Genomic DNA, 15,899 nt, shown 5'->3' on the forward strand with positions numbered 1-15,899 from the left:
CCACCACCCTCCCGATTAAAACTTTCAATGTCCATAAAGATATATAATAAACTACCACAAAATATAAAGGAAGAAAAAAAAGAACACCTATTTGTACGAAAATTAAAAGAAACCCGAATAAACAAAAGCTATTACCCTGTCGACGAATATTTAAATGGTAAGTTTTAAGATGTAATAAGATTACTTTAACGATTATATTTGTATTAGGAATTGGTTAGTTTAAGTAATATTGTTACGCCCTTGCAGGGCTCGTTTTTGAAGCAACTCATTTGTTATTTAATACCTATTTGTACAACAAGAATGCAAATAAAGGACTTTACTTACTTACTTACTTACTTACAGTGTAAAAAACAGACGGACATGACGATTCTATAAGGGTTCCGTTTTTTGCCATTTGGCTACGGAACCCTAAAAAACTAGTTTGCTTCTTGCTACTTACCTATTACTTGCTGTTACCTACTTTACCTGCTTGGATAGATATATGTAGAGACCGACTTGTTGAAATACTTCCAATAGTTTTATACTTACCTACCTGATTATCTACAGAACGATAGATCTAAAATAAATAAACGAAACTAAATAAAATTTCTTAAATATAAGGGAGGTTAAGAATAAAATGTGTGGCCTCCCTTCCCCCCCCCCCCCCCCGTAACTTCTAAAATAACAGAATGATAATACTAAAAAAAATATATGATATGCATTACCATGCAAACTTCCATCGAAAATTGGTTTGAACGAGATCTAGTATGTAGTTTTTTTTTAATACGTCATAAATGGTACGGAACCCTTCATGGGCGAGTCCGACTCGCACTTGGCCGCTTTTTTACGATAAGGCAGGCAAACGAGCAAACAAATCGCCTGATGGTCTCCTATGGACACATGCAACAAGTCAATAACAGAGGGGTTACAATACAAGTACATATCTACGTTTGCCGGTCTTGGATGGGATTACGCTCTGACTTATTTTTCTTTTCTATATATTTAGGGTAATTAAAATAATAATTGGTCGTTTTGCAACCTAAATCTTCTTTTCATATCCCAGATACTAAAAATGACAGTTCGATTGCCCCAATTTCCAACTTGTCCAACCGGCCGATTTAGTTCAAAATTGGTAATTATTTATTTGGGATATCGAACTCAACGATCGATTTGATGGATTTAGTATCTGGATGCGTAGCCAACGTGCCAATCGTTAACGCTCCGTAGCGAAAGAAACGCAACTGTTACGCACTAATATGGAAGAGTGATAGAGAGTGATGACTATTCTACGCTACGGAGCGTTAACGATTGGCACGTTGTCTAAGCACCTTGAGATGTATATTAAATTAAGCAACCTACCTAAATACTTACACACAGTCTCAAGTATGGAAGGTGGAGGTAAGGAATGGAATCTCCATGTACCAGAAAGTGTCATCATAATAGGTGGCGCTACAATACCTAGAATACTTGAAAAAAAAAACAAATCATAGACAGCGCACTTCACTCCACGCCTAGGTTCTTAGCTACTCTAGCGCTACTCTGGGGAGAATTGGAACTATTATTTATAGCTGACAGCTGAAAACTTTTGCAACAGTTCTACCATAAGAGATTTCACTCCAATTAAAAGGAGTGAAATCCCATAGTCTAAAGTTAAAACGAAAACAAAAACAATTTCGAAGTTTAAAAGAAATGTCTTCGTTTTTCATTTCTGACTTCTGTTTCATTAATTAAATTGATTAGTGCATGTTTAGTCGTTCCATTTAGCGGTTCGGTTCGGTAGCAGTTCGTGGGTGGTCCCGGATCAGGCCTCATTAGAAGCAAATAAGAACGCTCACGGTTCTATAGTCCTTCTTCATCATATGTTGGGTAGGTACCTACTTTAAATGTTTCAGTATGGTTTCAGTTTTGATTAAAAGAACTGATCATTGATATTCGTATTTTTTTTGTAAATATGTAAATATCCTATTTAAGCGATTTATATATAAATTATTCTTATAAACATATACTTTTTCAGTTGAGTTTTACATAAAATCAAATCAATTTCTTTTTATTAACTTAAAGTCGCTCGCGTTTCATAATTTTAATTTTCAATTATATAAATTTAACAACAGCGCCATCTGGTCAATATGAATAAAACTACGTTGACTCATTGCAAGCTCAGCGCACGTGGGACGGATCCAAAACGACATGAACACCGGTCCAAGGGGTGGGTGAATCGCCTTTGCCGAGATGCAATGCGATGCGAGCATCGTACGTACGAAACGAAAACTAGTTTGATTAAAGTAGCGTTCCCGGGAGGTTGTGTCGCGCGTTTTTGTACAACAACATTGAAATTATCATTGTTTATAAACAAAATTCGCCAAGATAAGTTACCTGGACAATGTTTTTATGAATAAAGTTAGTAACATTCGCTATTTAACTATACTAAACCCGTGATAGCTGTGTTTCTTGTAAAATTGTTACGTTTTATTCGAGTGTATAATCTTGTATCGGCGAGAACTGCTTCGTTGATTTGGTCGGACTCGGACGGTGGTTGAAAATGTGAAACAAAATTGAATATTGTGTTGTTTGTGAACATTTGAGACTGAGATGAAGGTTGCCGGTTTCGTTTATATATAAGAAACTGGAAGGAAAAGGTGGAACGATGAAGTGGTATATTTTTGCGTTCTTGCTGCCGTCGTGTTTGGCTCATCTCAATGTTTACCTGAGCAGTGCAGAAGTATGGAGATTACTAGGTAAGTCTATTGCCTCCAATGTGCTCATGCACCTATTTGAAAATAAATTTCACTTGTGTTTCTCTGTGCGGTCTTAGAGCAACATAACCTACAACATTAAGCCGGCATTGCTGCTGTTTAATTAATTTGGTGAAGAAACGAAAAAAAATACGTTGCGTAGTTGTTTGTCAACACAACTATCATAACACAGAAACGCTCTCATTGTTGACATAGCCTGTATACTCTATAATCTATACTACACTGTGACTGTGACACCAACACCATATCCTGCTCTAATAACCAATCTTATGCAGCTGTCAAAATGAACTAATCAAATAAGTATCTGATTATAAGCGGGAAAATAACTATGCATATTTATCTTATCACGATGCGAAACGAAAGCAAGTAGATAGATACCTATATCGATAAATCGAAAACGTTTGATTACAAGCAATGTTTCATTTGAAAATACCTACACCAAAGAGTAGTATAACACATAGGACAACTCCTACACTCTCAATTAACCTACTAGCCAACGAGTGCGAGTTTACTTATAGGGTACCCTCTGGTGTCGTAGACGTCTATGGGCTACGCGATTGTCTCTTAGCATCAGTTGGGTCGTTCACTTGTTTACCACCGCTTTTTTAAATTTAAAGTTAATGAAACCTAGCCTGGTGTCCAAGGTTCAAATTTTAGTAGGCGGCTAGGTCCAGTGCGGAGGCGTTCCTCTGGAATTTCCAAAATACAAATACACCCCGAGTAATTCTTCCATGCGCCGAGGGAGCGGTAAGGGCATTTATTTGTCTGATAAGCACAAGTACTTGTTTCTGAGTCCTTAGTTGTATATCGTTGTCTTAGTAGGTATTAGGTAGGTTAACCACGACTTACCCACAACCTAAGCTTACTGTGAGGTATATGTATATCTAAAAATGTCTTATACCTATTTTTTTTACAATGTTACCAGTTACCACCTTTCTTTGACAGTTGTCTGTTTTTTTCATCGCAAATTTAAAGTTCAATAACCGAGTTATCTATAATCTCGTTTCACACCAATTTTGTTAAGCAAAATAAGCTTCACAGCATCACAGCTTTCAGAGCGGGCAATCAAACAGGGCTCAGAGCACCTTTATTTGAGTTCACTTGACAAAGGTACCTTTCACAAAAGTGTCGCGCGTTTTATTCGGAGAAGGTTTTTTTTATTATTTTTTTCTGTAAGGAGTTTCTTAGAAACGTGATCGGTTTTGGAACAGGCAGACGCGAGACGCAAGGTGCAACTCTCATGCAACTACACTTGTATCTCTTAGACGGTTGCAGGAATTATTAACCTCATAGGTATTCAGAACACATTTACTTAGGCAGAATAACAGAAGGTTAACCTAGAAACGGTACCTTCTAAAGTTTATTTTTTTTAATTTTAAGGATTAGAAAGAAGTAAGATAAAATGCCTGATAAATATGCTTAATATGATCTGCGGAGTTTTTTTATATAAATTTGGACCCCGATATGTCCTTAAACTACGTCAAAAAGAGAGGTATGGGCACTGTGAATGTCATCTCGCTTAGTGTGGTAGGGCACAGCACAGCACAGCGGATGTAATTCCAGATCTACAGCAGAGCGCAACTGGGGAAGTACCTCCACCTTACAGAAAACCGCAGCCAAATAACACTAGACCCTACTCATAGTGTTGTGTTCCTGCTGGTGAGTAAGGTTGCCAGAGGTCAACGAGGGTGCGGCGTGTTAGGGTCGGCAAAGCGCATGTAACTCCTCTGGAGTTGCAGGCGTCCATAGGCTACGGTAACCGCTTACCACCAGGCGGGCCGTATGCTTGTTTGCCACCGACGTAGTTTTAAAAAAAATGTGCAAGTCTTAAGCTTGAAAGCCTTTATCACCAAGGACCCCGTTTGTCCAGAATACAACCGAGCAATTTACATCTTAAACTTTTACATGTTGAAAGATACTATCATCAACAGTAATCTATCATTTTACGAACAAAAGGAAAAGGATTTTTTTACTTATGTTATATGTAGTAGATACTCGTATAGCGGACAGACGCGTTTAGACACGAGTCTCGCGAGAGCCGAGCATTCAACCAGCTTCAAACCTAAGCTTTCCGGCATAATAATCGTGACTAAGACAATCTTCCTAAGTAGGGTAAGGATTAATAACTAACAGGACCTAGCGACGATTTCAAACTCGACTCAACCATGCGGGCAACTTAATCCTCCCAACTTAATCTCAGATAGCTTATCAGTCAAGATTTAATTCCCTCCTAAGCAATTACTGTATGTAAACAGCGTGAAGAATTAAAATGTCGCTCATTTTTTTGGGTAATTTAATCTCTTCTTTTAATTAGGGGACGTCACAACAATATACCTTCCCTCGTCATGTCCATTGAGATAAGGAATGACAGATTTACAAGCTTGCGTCCGCGCAGGTAAACGTGCCTCACATTAACAGTTTTTGTCCATTCCCCATTGTGACCTGCTGGGTAAAAGCACTTCGTCTTTGTTCCCGTCTCGAACATCTGCCTCTTGTTCTTGCTTAGAAATTAGAATCACAAAACAATAATGAGTAACGAACGGTTTCTTGAAGGACGAACTCCATTTGTCACCAGTAGCGCTTACCTATTTGTGAACGTAGTCATTGCGGTTGAACGATGTATTTTAAAAGCACGAGAGCTAAGCATATTAAAAGGTACCTACATAAATTTCTTTGTAATTGAGGAGGCATAGTCGTATATTATTTAATAATTCATTTTATACCAACTAGGTAACTGCTATCAAGAGAAATTTATAGTAAGTTTCTGTATCTGTCCAGCAAGTCTATATTTTACAATCTTTATGCCCCTCATAATAACCGTTTAAGAGTTCATTATAAATTATATATGAGATGAAAATTGGACTACGCTAATATTTATTAGAATACACAAACCTACAAACCGTTCCTTGGCGACGGTATCACATTAGCGTTAATGAAATCGCCCACGCCGAATGTATTTTGATCGCGTTTAAAAAACAAATATACGCTTATAATAAAAAGTTTCACACATTCGATTTGAAATGTTTGTAATTTATCGATAACGACACGAATATAAAAATTACCATATCTCACATCTTTATTCGATATCTGTAAATTTGGAAAGGCATGTATGCTCGTATCGGCGGCGGGATCGGTTGGTGGTTGTAATTTATTTCTTTTGACATTTATGGAAATTCCATGGATCTCGGCCAATAAGCGATGCCTAAAGCCAGCGCCTAACACGTTTGAATATATCACCTTCCGAGAAATCACATATTTGCAACTTTTATTCGCGATTTAAACAAGCTTTATAAGTATTGGTGGATGTTGTAACACCCACACGTCTATAAAACTAAGCCTCGATGATGCCGTGGGAAACGGTAACAAGATAATGCACATTACATTATTATGTAGGAATGTGTTCTTTCAGACATCGCCAAAGAACTCGGTTTTAGCAGTGACTATCCGAGACATTAAAATACCTTGAAACAATTGCGCGAGGCTATTAAGATAGAAGACAGTCCAAAAATACAACCAACGGCTGATACTAATATTGTCCCTTTATTTATCGTACCTGCTACATACATTGTTGGATTATTGATCTGAATACTGACTATATTAAACTGGATACGGACGGAGATACGGACAAATACCAATGCTTAAATTACTTGACATGTAATATTAATAATATTATTATAAATAACATGTGTTCATCAATAATACGCCCAATTTCCCATAGCCATACATTATTTTATTTGTGTATAAATCGATTTTCATCATCATCATTTCATTCTTTAACGCCGAACATGACACGCTCTTAGTTGCAAAAATAAGTTATTTTGTTAAAATTTATTATATACTTGACTGTGCTTTTCTTTCAACAGGCAACTATTACTCATCAAATCAATTCTCAAACCGAAACAATTAGGTTACGTCGTTTTATTACGGAGTTCCTATAGCCACCTTCGAGCTCCATCATCAGATCAGCTCCATGTCAGAATAATATTACACTGTCATCCAATTTACATATGTATGCAAATTTTCAGCTTCATCAGAAACCGGGAAGTGGGTTAAATTTCACTTGCAAGATTTGACCCGTACATACATACATACATTGCAAGTTAAATAAAAGATTGTAACAAGTATGGTTGTGTAAGATATTATTCCAGGTGCCTCTAATAATGAAAGTCTTTGCAGAATGATGATAATGATAACTTAGTGCGGAGAGGATGCTGGGCTGGGCGTATCGGACGACAGCATGCTTTATGGTTACACACTATCGCTCATCTGAATCCTTGTAGTCTGCAATGGTGCAAGTCACAGAAAAAACGAAACACTAAATAATTTCACTTTTATGATTCAAATCGATTCAAATTAAAAAATAAACAATATTTCAGAAACTAGGGATAGGACCCGAATTTGTAAAAAGCAAACGGGATATAATCCCACATTAAAAAAAAATTCGAACAGTAAGGTTAAAGGATCGTTGTAGATACCAAGGATCCATCGTTGCAGCTACCAAGGAGCAACGCAACCTAACAAACTTATCCTACCTATTGGTTTAATTACTATTTTAATATTCAAATTCGTTTTACAGTATTACTACTGGAGCACTGAGAACTACAAAACAAATAAAACTACAAAGATATGAGAAAACTCAAATAATAACAAAATACAATCTTTTTCCTCACCATTCTCTTAATTAGTTCAGAATCATGAGCAATGTGTTTAATTTATGAATGGTAGGTTAATATGAATGTACAAACAGTCCTTCTAAGTCCTTAATTGGATAGTACTGATAGTAGGTACTATTAGTTCTTAAACTTAAATCTTTTAGTTTTTCGAAAATCTCCGCGTCTTCGGTCTTAAACAACCTCACCAATATTCCAACAGTCCCAAATCGCTGGCCGTCTGTGTATTTTCATGAGATTATCATGTTTTCAAAATCTCAAGAGAAGGTGCGCTTGCACCTCGCTTCTTGAGTCACCCGGCGGCGAATTTACAGTCTATATTCGGCGCAGGCTTTTTTGGTATATCGAGCTGCAAAAGTGCATACCCATTTTATGAATGAATTTCATTCCAAATGTAGGTATGCACTTTTGCAGCGGGGTGTATATCAGATAATTGAATTAATGGAAATTCCTGCAGTTTACAATACCAGCAGACCATAGTTGGAGTGTACTATCGGCGAATATCTTCGTTTCATCAACAACCTCACTGATACCGACTCAAATCGCTGACCGTCTGTGTATTTCGTCGCCGCAAAATCTCGAGAGAGGTGCGCGAGCGCATTGTTTCACGAGCACCCTGCGCGGGTGCGGACTTCCTTGATGTACACTACCTGATAATTGAATTAATGGAAATTCCTGCAGTTTACATCGCTAGCGACCATTTTGTTATATTTATAATAAATATACTTAGTTAAGATAGGAAAAGATGTGGTATCCCTAATTTTCTTGTAGCGTAGGATATCTTAATGACAAAACTAACATAACAATTATTTTATTAATCAATTACATTCTACAACGAGACGTGACGTAAGTGAATAACTTAGGTTTAGACAAACATAATCGTGATTGGAACCTACGGTCCTTATAGTGTCAATAAATATAATTTGTACGGGGATTTCCCTGCAGACTGTAGTCTAAACCGCTTGAAGCGACTATTTTGTAATGTTTCAAATGGTAAAACAAACGTATTCTAACAGCTAAAGCATCTCCTAGTCGCTTTTACGATGGTATGATTGACTGTCACAATATAACAATAGATAACAATTGTCTTTCAATTATATTAACAAGTACTTATGAGAGTATGCCAAGAATGCCAACAACAAAATGCATTCAGCTGTAAATCTATCTGATGGATATAATTTGACCAATAATTTACCTATCGGGTATCCACAATAGAAAACACAAAAAAATACCAGTTCTTTCTAACGTTACAGCATCCAGCGGTAAGAAGATCTTATTATTACGGCTTAAGTTTCATGGCTAGAACTGCGGTGGGCGATAAAAAACAAGAAAAAAACTCAAGTAAACTTAAGTAACTTGATAGTTGGTGGTCGTGTAAGGTTTCGTCTAGACACCGTAACCTCTTCACACGGTTACCTACCATAACTGGCTTGAGTACCGTATGCCGTACGACCACATGCTGCATTTAAATGTTCGAGTAATCAAAATTGATTAGTGAATCTCATAAAGATATTTGAATGGGAATTGGACTTCAGCGTACAGGCCATGTTTCCAGGAGTCATATCTACTTACTGAGTTATTATGTGACTCGCTTGGGATCTTCTTCTTCCTCGCGTTGTCCCGGCATTTTGCCACGGCTCATGGGAGCCTGGGGTCCGCTTGACAACTAATCCCAAGATTTGGCGTAGGCACTAATTTTTACGAAAGCGACTGCCATCTGCCCTTCCAACCCAGAGGGTAAACTAGGCCTTGTTGGGATTAGTCCGGTTTCCTCACGTTGTTTTCCTTTACCGAAAAGCGGCTGGTAAATATCAAATGATATTTCGTACATAAGTTCCGAAAAACTCATTGGTACGAACCGGGGTTTGAACCCGCGACCTCCGGATTGCAAGTCGCACGCTCTTACCGCTAGGCCACCAGCGCTTCAGCGCGCTTGGGATAGTTATGTAAATATAATTTCTGACGTAGTCGTAGTTTTAGCCCGAATAAAAGTTGTAGAATATTTCAACCGACAGCTTGATGCCTAAGACATGTACTTATTTTGAATCAATGGACCTCCCCCAAATAGAGCCAAATCCTGATGACTTAATACCCAGCTTAAGAACTCTTATCATTTGTCCACAAAGGTTGATATACATTATTACTGCAATTTGTTTAGGACTGAAGGTTGATGTGAAGGCTATTTCCGGCGCTATCTCCTTTATCTACAGTACGATCTGTCCGACCTATGCCAACATGATGTCTTCCCCGTACTACGTGTAAACTGTCCCGTCCTATGGCTTATCCTTCACATCCGGACACATTTCTATTTTTTTTTCGCCAGGTACTAGGAGAGGGATTCAATAAAGAGCTCCGGGATAGACATAAAACCTCTCTTTGTTATTATAATAAATACTATTAATGTTGCATTCAGAGCGCCTGCTGTGTAAGCCAAAAAGATTCATAAACGTTCATTGCTTCAACACTCATTCGTCTTTTTTCATTTAGTGGCAGTAGTTGTGATCTCGCCCCTAAGCAGAGAACGTCGTTATAAGAATTAACAATGAAATATTTCAATAAACCGACGGCGTTATATAAATATGGGCGCGTTCGGAAACTATTCGTTATGTAAACAGCGTTGACACGAGTGACGTGGAGTGGGTCTAAATAAATTTAATTTCACGGGAGGTTGGGCCCGGTTTTTATCCGGGTGTCCCTGTGGACGTACCTGCGGGTTAAGCTGCACTTAGACCACGATTCGAGTCCGTGACTCGAATTGAAAAAGATATAATTAAAAGCTAACCATCCAAAATATTTTGCGTTTTAAATATGCTTTCCGTTAAATAAAATTACGGAATATAATACAAAGCGTCGATGAAAGTAAGTTACCACGAAACATTTACCCAAACGATACCTAAAAAGTTTGGCAGTCAATCAGTAGATCTCTCATCAAATCAGTTGATATTCGTACTACACAAAGTTACCGTTGTAACTGACGATCGGTCTGGCCTAGTGGGTAGTGACCTTGCCTATGGAAGCCGATGGTCCTCGGGTCGAATCCCGGTAAGGGCATTTATTTGTGTGATGAACAAATATCATTTGTTCCTGAGTCATGGATGTTTTGTATGTATTTAAGTATTTGTATATTATATAAGTACATGGATGTCTAAGTATCCATAACACATGCCTTCTTAGCTTACGAGTACCATGGGACTTAGTTAATATGTGTAAGAATATATATTAAAAATAATAGAATGAATGAATGTATTTGCAAGAGACATGGTTTTAAAAAAATATTACAATAAGTAAGTAGAGGTGCGCTCATATCTCGTCAACAATACTGGCATGCAAACAACATATACTAATAATTTATTAAATACATAGAAAACATCCATGGCACAGGTACAAACTATAAATTAAAATTTACACCATGCAATTTATATGAAGGGTAATTCTTATAGTGATATAACTAGGCAGCTTGTTATATATTTCATTTTATTGTTCTTATAAGCCTATTCGGTATAGTATATTTATTTATTTATTTAAAATTTGATTTAGGCAAAAAGGCCCATATTACAAATACCTTACAGACTAACATGCATATAGGTAGGTAGGTAGTATAGGTATCCATACCTAGACGGAGGTAACTAAAGCGTCCTATTAACGTGTGTGCAGTAAATAACTCTCACAAAGAACACTAGTCCCATCTACCCTGACAGTCGTTTCGTTGCGCATAATTTTGGTACAAATCCAGCATAAGCTTTCAGCACTTAGGGGCACTCGGATGCAGAAATAGAATTAGGTTCAGAGCCGAGCCGCAGGGCCCGCAGGCGACAGCCGGGATTATGCGCGTTACATGAATATGCAACTCGTTATTTTCAATTACGGAGAGCGAGGCTTACATGTAGGGTTGCCACTTCTCACAAGTAAAATAAAATGTTAGTAATGCCGATGTTTTATTAAAATTAAAAAAATACTCAGACTGACTTTACACTAAGTGCTCTGAAATCCCAGTTTACACATCTCGATTGACTGGTACCAAACTGATATGGTAGTACATACTAACAAACCAAACTGGTTGCTCAAATTTTGTAAAAAAATATATAATAAATACATATTTGCATACATCATGAACAAATTATCGGCTAGTCTAAAAATCCATTAAAATAATTATTTCTTATGACATGGCATGTCATGGCAGAGAAAATCTTAATGTCTGAAAACCCTAGACGTCGCCAGACCTTTGCAATCCTTTGCAACACGTGCACTTTTAATTTTAATGCTTTGTCATTGCCTCCACATTTGACTTTGCGCACATTTATCATAAAGCTACGTCATCTGTCAACTGTATGCGCATATGTGCGTTTGCTTTTACTAAATGGGTGACTATTCAATTATTGCGCGCTGACATTTTGTCGGTATTATGCAACATATTAGTGACGATGTGAACTTTAATTGAAATAGGACATGTTAGTGGATAGGTTTTATATTACGATATATGTATCTGCTTATACGCTTTGCGCCTATGTCAACATCAAAACAATCGTAAACAATATACTCGTACCTCGTCTTAAAATCATACAATTACTATTCCGCTTGCTTCAGACTTTCTTTCCTCTAAATGCTAATAGGTTAGCCGCAATAGGAGTCTTCATAACGAGGGGCCAATCACCTCTATATACTTCGTAAACTGTGATAATGCGAGGTTTTTCTGGCCGCCTATCGTTACCACGGGCGTACGTGCCGGTACGCAACAAGCGATGCGTTTGGACAAGAAACCTCTTAAAAAGCGAACATACCATCTCCGTTCTTGCGCACTTATTATGCAAGAATCCCACAATTCATAGTGACAATTACGAGTGAGCGATCTACTGCAATGATTCCAGACCGCAAATTAAACCGAATACCAACTAGGGCTACAGGCGGTACAAGCTGCTCGTAGGCTACGTAAAAACTTACTCTCATAAGGCCAGAAAGAATGCTCATACAAGCGAGATAAGGCCCTCTTGTTAAGCGAACATAAATGAGTTTCATGAGTTATTGCCTGATGAATATTAACCGAGCCGAAGTAAAAACTTAAGGATTCTCTATAAATACACGGCACTTGAAATTCAACTGGATCCCATACTTGTCCGCTGGTAAGAAATCTATAAGCTGATGGTAATACTATTTATTGATGTGTGACTCTGAATTTAAATTCCATGTAATGCCGGACATAACAAGACATTGTTATTCTACCTGGAACGTGAAGCAAGCAGCTAAATTAATTGTAAAATTGAAATAAAATCGTGTATTGAACCTTAACAGACTTTAATTTACAATTCATTTATTGAATACCTAAAGATAATATTCTCTATTCTGTACTAGTCCACCATTAGGTTAATTCGAATTTTGAAACTTTTAAGGCAGTTTTATGTGTAAATGTTAAGTTTTGTTGTAAACATATGTACATTCAAAGTAGTCAGCATTAATTTTGTGAGTGATCGATATGAGAAAAACATGGAATCCCATTAAACAAAAAGCTAAACTCCATTTTGAACAGGTTATCCCAGTAATCTTTAACAGACAAGCCTATTATTATTTATCTCGTACAGGAATTGATTTCCTTCTACGAGCTGCGAGTAACGTGTTATTGTGGCGGGCGGCAATCCGTCAAGCCACTGATTTACCCGATAACGATAACCACGCTGCCCCTCTGTATGTATCGGTATCAACTACATTTGAAAACTCAGCCAATTTTTTATCTTATTTTATTGGAACAAGGTATAAAATTGATCGTCTTTTAAAATGTACTTACTTGCTACAGATATCGCAGTGGTATGATTGCAATGCTTCGACTTTTGTATATTATGCTCTTCACAGCTCCGTTTTTATTGTAAACTTGACTTCTGCGGGTGTACGACTACCTGCCATTTCCGTTTGTACTTATAGGTGGATGGTATAGTATAGTATTTGCAACTCGATTTAATTTACTTACTTTATTAAAGTTTTTTTTAGTAAAGGCTAGGCCAAGAAAGAGAAGAAGTTAAGTTTTTTTTACATAATTCCATCATGATAATACGGTGGAATATGTATAGTTGATGAAACATAATTTACGCCGATCTCTCATTTCTTTGTATAAAACATCGTTCAAAAGTTACGTACGTTACAGTTTCAGCAATTAAAATTATCGTGTGTGGTATCTATGGGTGCCATTGAAATTTGAATACAAGCGTCGTGTGTGTTGTGTCTTATTGATGTCATTACGTAGTTGCTGTAGTTTCATATCGCGTTGTGACACATTGGCAATGTATTCAGGTCAAGCGGGCTGCAGCTGAGCAAATAGATCGTTCAGCTCTACTAAATTACCACTAAATTTAGCAATTTCAAATGGGTATCTCCAACCACTTACAACTTACTTACTCCAATTTAAGTTTATTGCATCCCACTTAGCTAAACAGTAAAACCCCACATGAAACCAGCTTCTTGTTTGTGAGACAGAATTATAAATTCAAACCATTTGAACGCATAAACTTTTTGCTTACTGACGGTGTCAACACTAATATCTTTAGCAAATAAGTGTGTACTAACACTAACTAAAACGTACATCAACATTCGCATAAATAACACCGCCCGTTTGAGTAAAAATTAATTAGCAGTTTTGTTTGAAAACCCATTCATGATAAATGGATATAATTTATCGCTTCAAGTTAAAAATATTAGTTCTACGTTTCAGTACACCTTCGCGAACAGCATATGGTCTGTAAAGTTCTCAAATATCTCATCTATCTTCACTTACGTTCAAGGTAGACATTTTTACTGACAGTGAAAGATTTTGATGCATGATAGTGAACAAACTATGTAGCCGATATGTCAAGAATATTGAGCTGCTCCGGTTAAGTTTACTTTTAAAATAGCTTTACGTGATCGATAGAGGCATATTCAAAATAATGGTCGAGGCTAGGACGGGCTCTCAATCACACCTCGACAAGGGATTGTGTCGCGTCGGTTTTGTGGCAATTTGCCGGGAATGGATGGAGACGTCAACTCGACAAAAAGCTTCGATCGATCAGAGTTGAGGGTATTGCGCGCGCGACGCCCGGCGACAACACCGTGTGTGTCTCAAGCTTAACAACAATGTCTTGAAGTTTTGGTTAACAATGCATCCTGTAAGTGTACTCGTGTTTCACAAAGGTGCCTGTTCCAGACTGTTCACAAACCACAACAGTATTTTTTTGTAATTGAGAAAACCTAAAATGAAAAAGCCATTCCATGCAGATGGTTTCTTAATCTCAGACTTACTCGCACTAACAGTTGATCTAGGAGAGTGTTCTTTCCAATATCGTGACACAAAATAATCACTTGTGAGAGTGCGGCTCCTCTGGGACGCTCGCACAAGCGCGCGAGACAATACCGGTGACGGAAAAATGTCGCGGCACGAACTCTGTCTACTTCCTCCATCCCTAATATCGTTACCGGGCTTTTAGTCGAACAAAAACTATTCTAATGGAATGTTGACGACGAGAACAAATTAGTTGGCTAAATGTATCTTTTCTTTGTTCTGACGTCGGAATCGAATTAGTAACAAAGCATTGTGATTCCTGAAAACTTTAAACTCGGAGGGTAAGCGGTCAGACAGCAGACCCTCGTCGGGCAAGCTGACGCGGCCGTCAGCCCGGCGGGCCGGCTGTCCGTCCGTCACGACGCATCCATCAACTGCCACCGGCGACGACTCAGTTCAAACTCAGTTTAAGCTCAGTTTAAAACCTGACAGCTCCCCGACCATGATCGATGATGTGCGACCGAAGAATGCACCTAAAACTGAAATAGCAACTGTCCGACAAGTTAATGTTTTAGCGCTAATGACATTAACATACAATTCGGTCACTAGTAGTGTTTTGACATCGAAAGGTGGCTGTTTGAATAGCTCGGAGCTTACTGATGATGTTGACCAAAATACGAGCGCAGCAATAGTTAATGGTCCGCTTAATACTGCGTGAAGCACTCCGCGTGAAACCGCATGCTACGCGTAACGATATTAAATCTCCCGTTGTGATGGCACACGACCAGTATATTATTTCTCCCGTACATTTATTTGAGACTCAAAGATGCCCCATTAGGGATGATGCGGTGACAATTTTTGTTTAGTTTGCGTCGTAATTGAATAGGCGTTGGGAACGGCACGCGACCGCCGGGCTGGTTAAATGGAAATGTGTAAATAAATGTGTGTAATAAACCATTGTGTGAGATTCACAGGATTATTTCACGGAGTCCCTGTGTGTGAGTTTTGTTAAAAGCGAGTTATGTTACTGCGCGGGAATGGTTTAGCACTTCTGGGGCATTATCTAAATTGTTAAATGCACTTAGTGGCACTGCCAAGAAACATTGTTTCACACGTCGTTTCTCTTCAGGGATGACAGCTGTTTCGTTGACAGGTCTTCGACAGGAAAAGTTTATATTAAAACAAATGACGTGATGTTAGTCATCGCCTTTCTGTTGTCACTTTGTCTTTTCTGGTGCCTACCACATGGGGCAGAAT

At 38.0% G+C, this 15,899-nt stretch overlaps 1 protein-coding gene across 1 annotated transcript in view; it reads left to right on the forward strand.

Annotated features, from left to right (window-relative positions):
• The first annotated feature begins 2,168 nt into the window (after nt 1-2,168).
• The window catches only part of LOC133518796 (tyrosine-protein kinase Dnt), a 55,721-nt gene continuing 41,990 nt past the window's right edge, over nt 2,169-15,899 (forward strand). The window contains exon 1 of the mRNA XM_061852497.1: nt 2,169-2,714. Within this exon, the coding sequence (XP_061708481.1) occupies nt 2,624-2,714 (91 nt within the window). The 5' untranslated portion in view covers nt 2,169-2,623. The remainder of the gene's footprint in view (nt 2,715-15,899) is intronic.

The sequence above is a fragment of the Cydia pomonella genome, chromosome 6 (assembly GCF_033807575.1).
Source record: "Cydia pomonella isolate Wapato2018A chromosome 6, ilCydPomo1, whole genome shotgun sequence".
Lineage (NCBI taxonomy): Eukaryota > Metazoa > Arthropoda > Insecta > Lepidoptera > Tortricidae > Cydia > Cydia pomonella.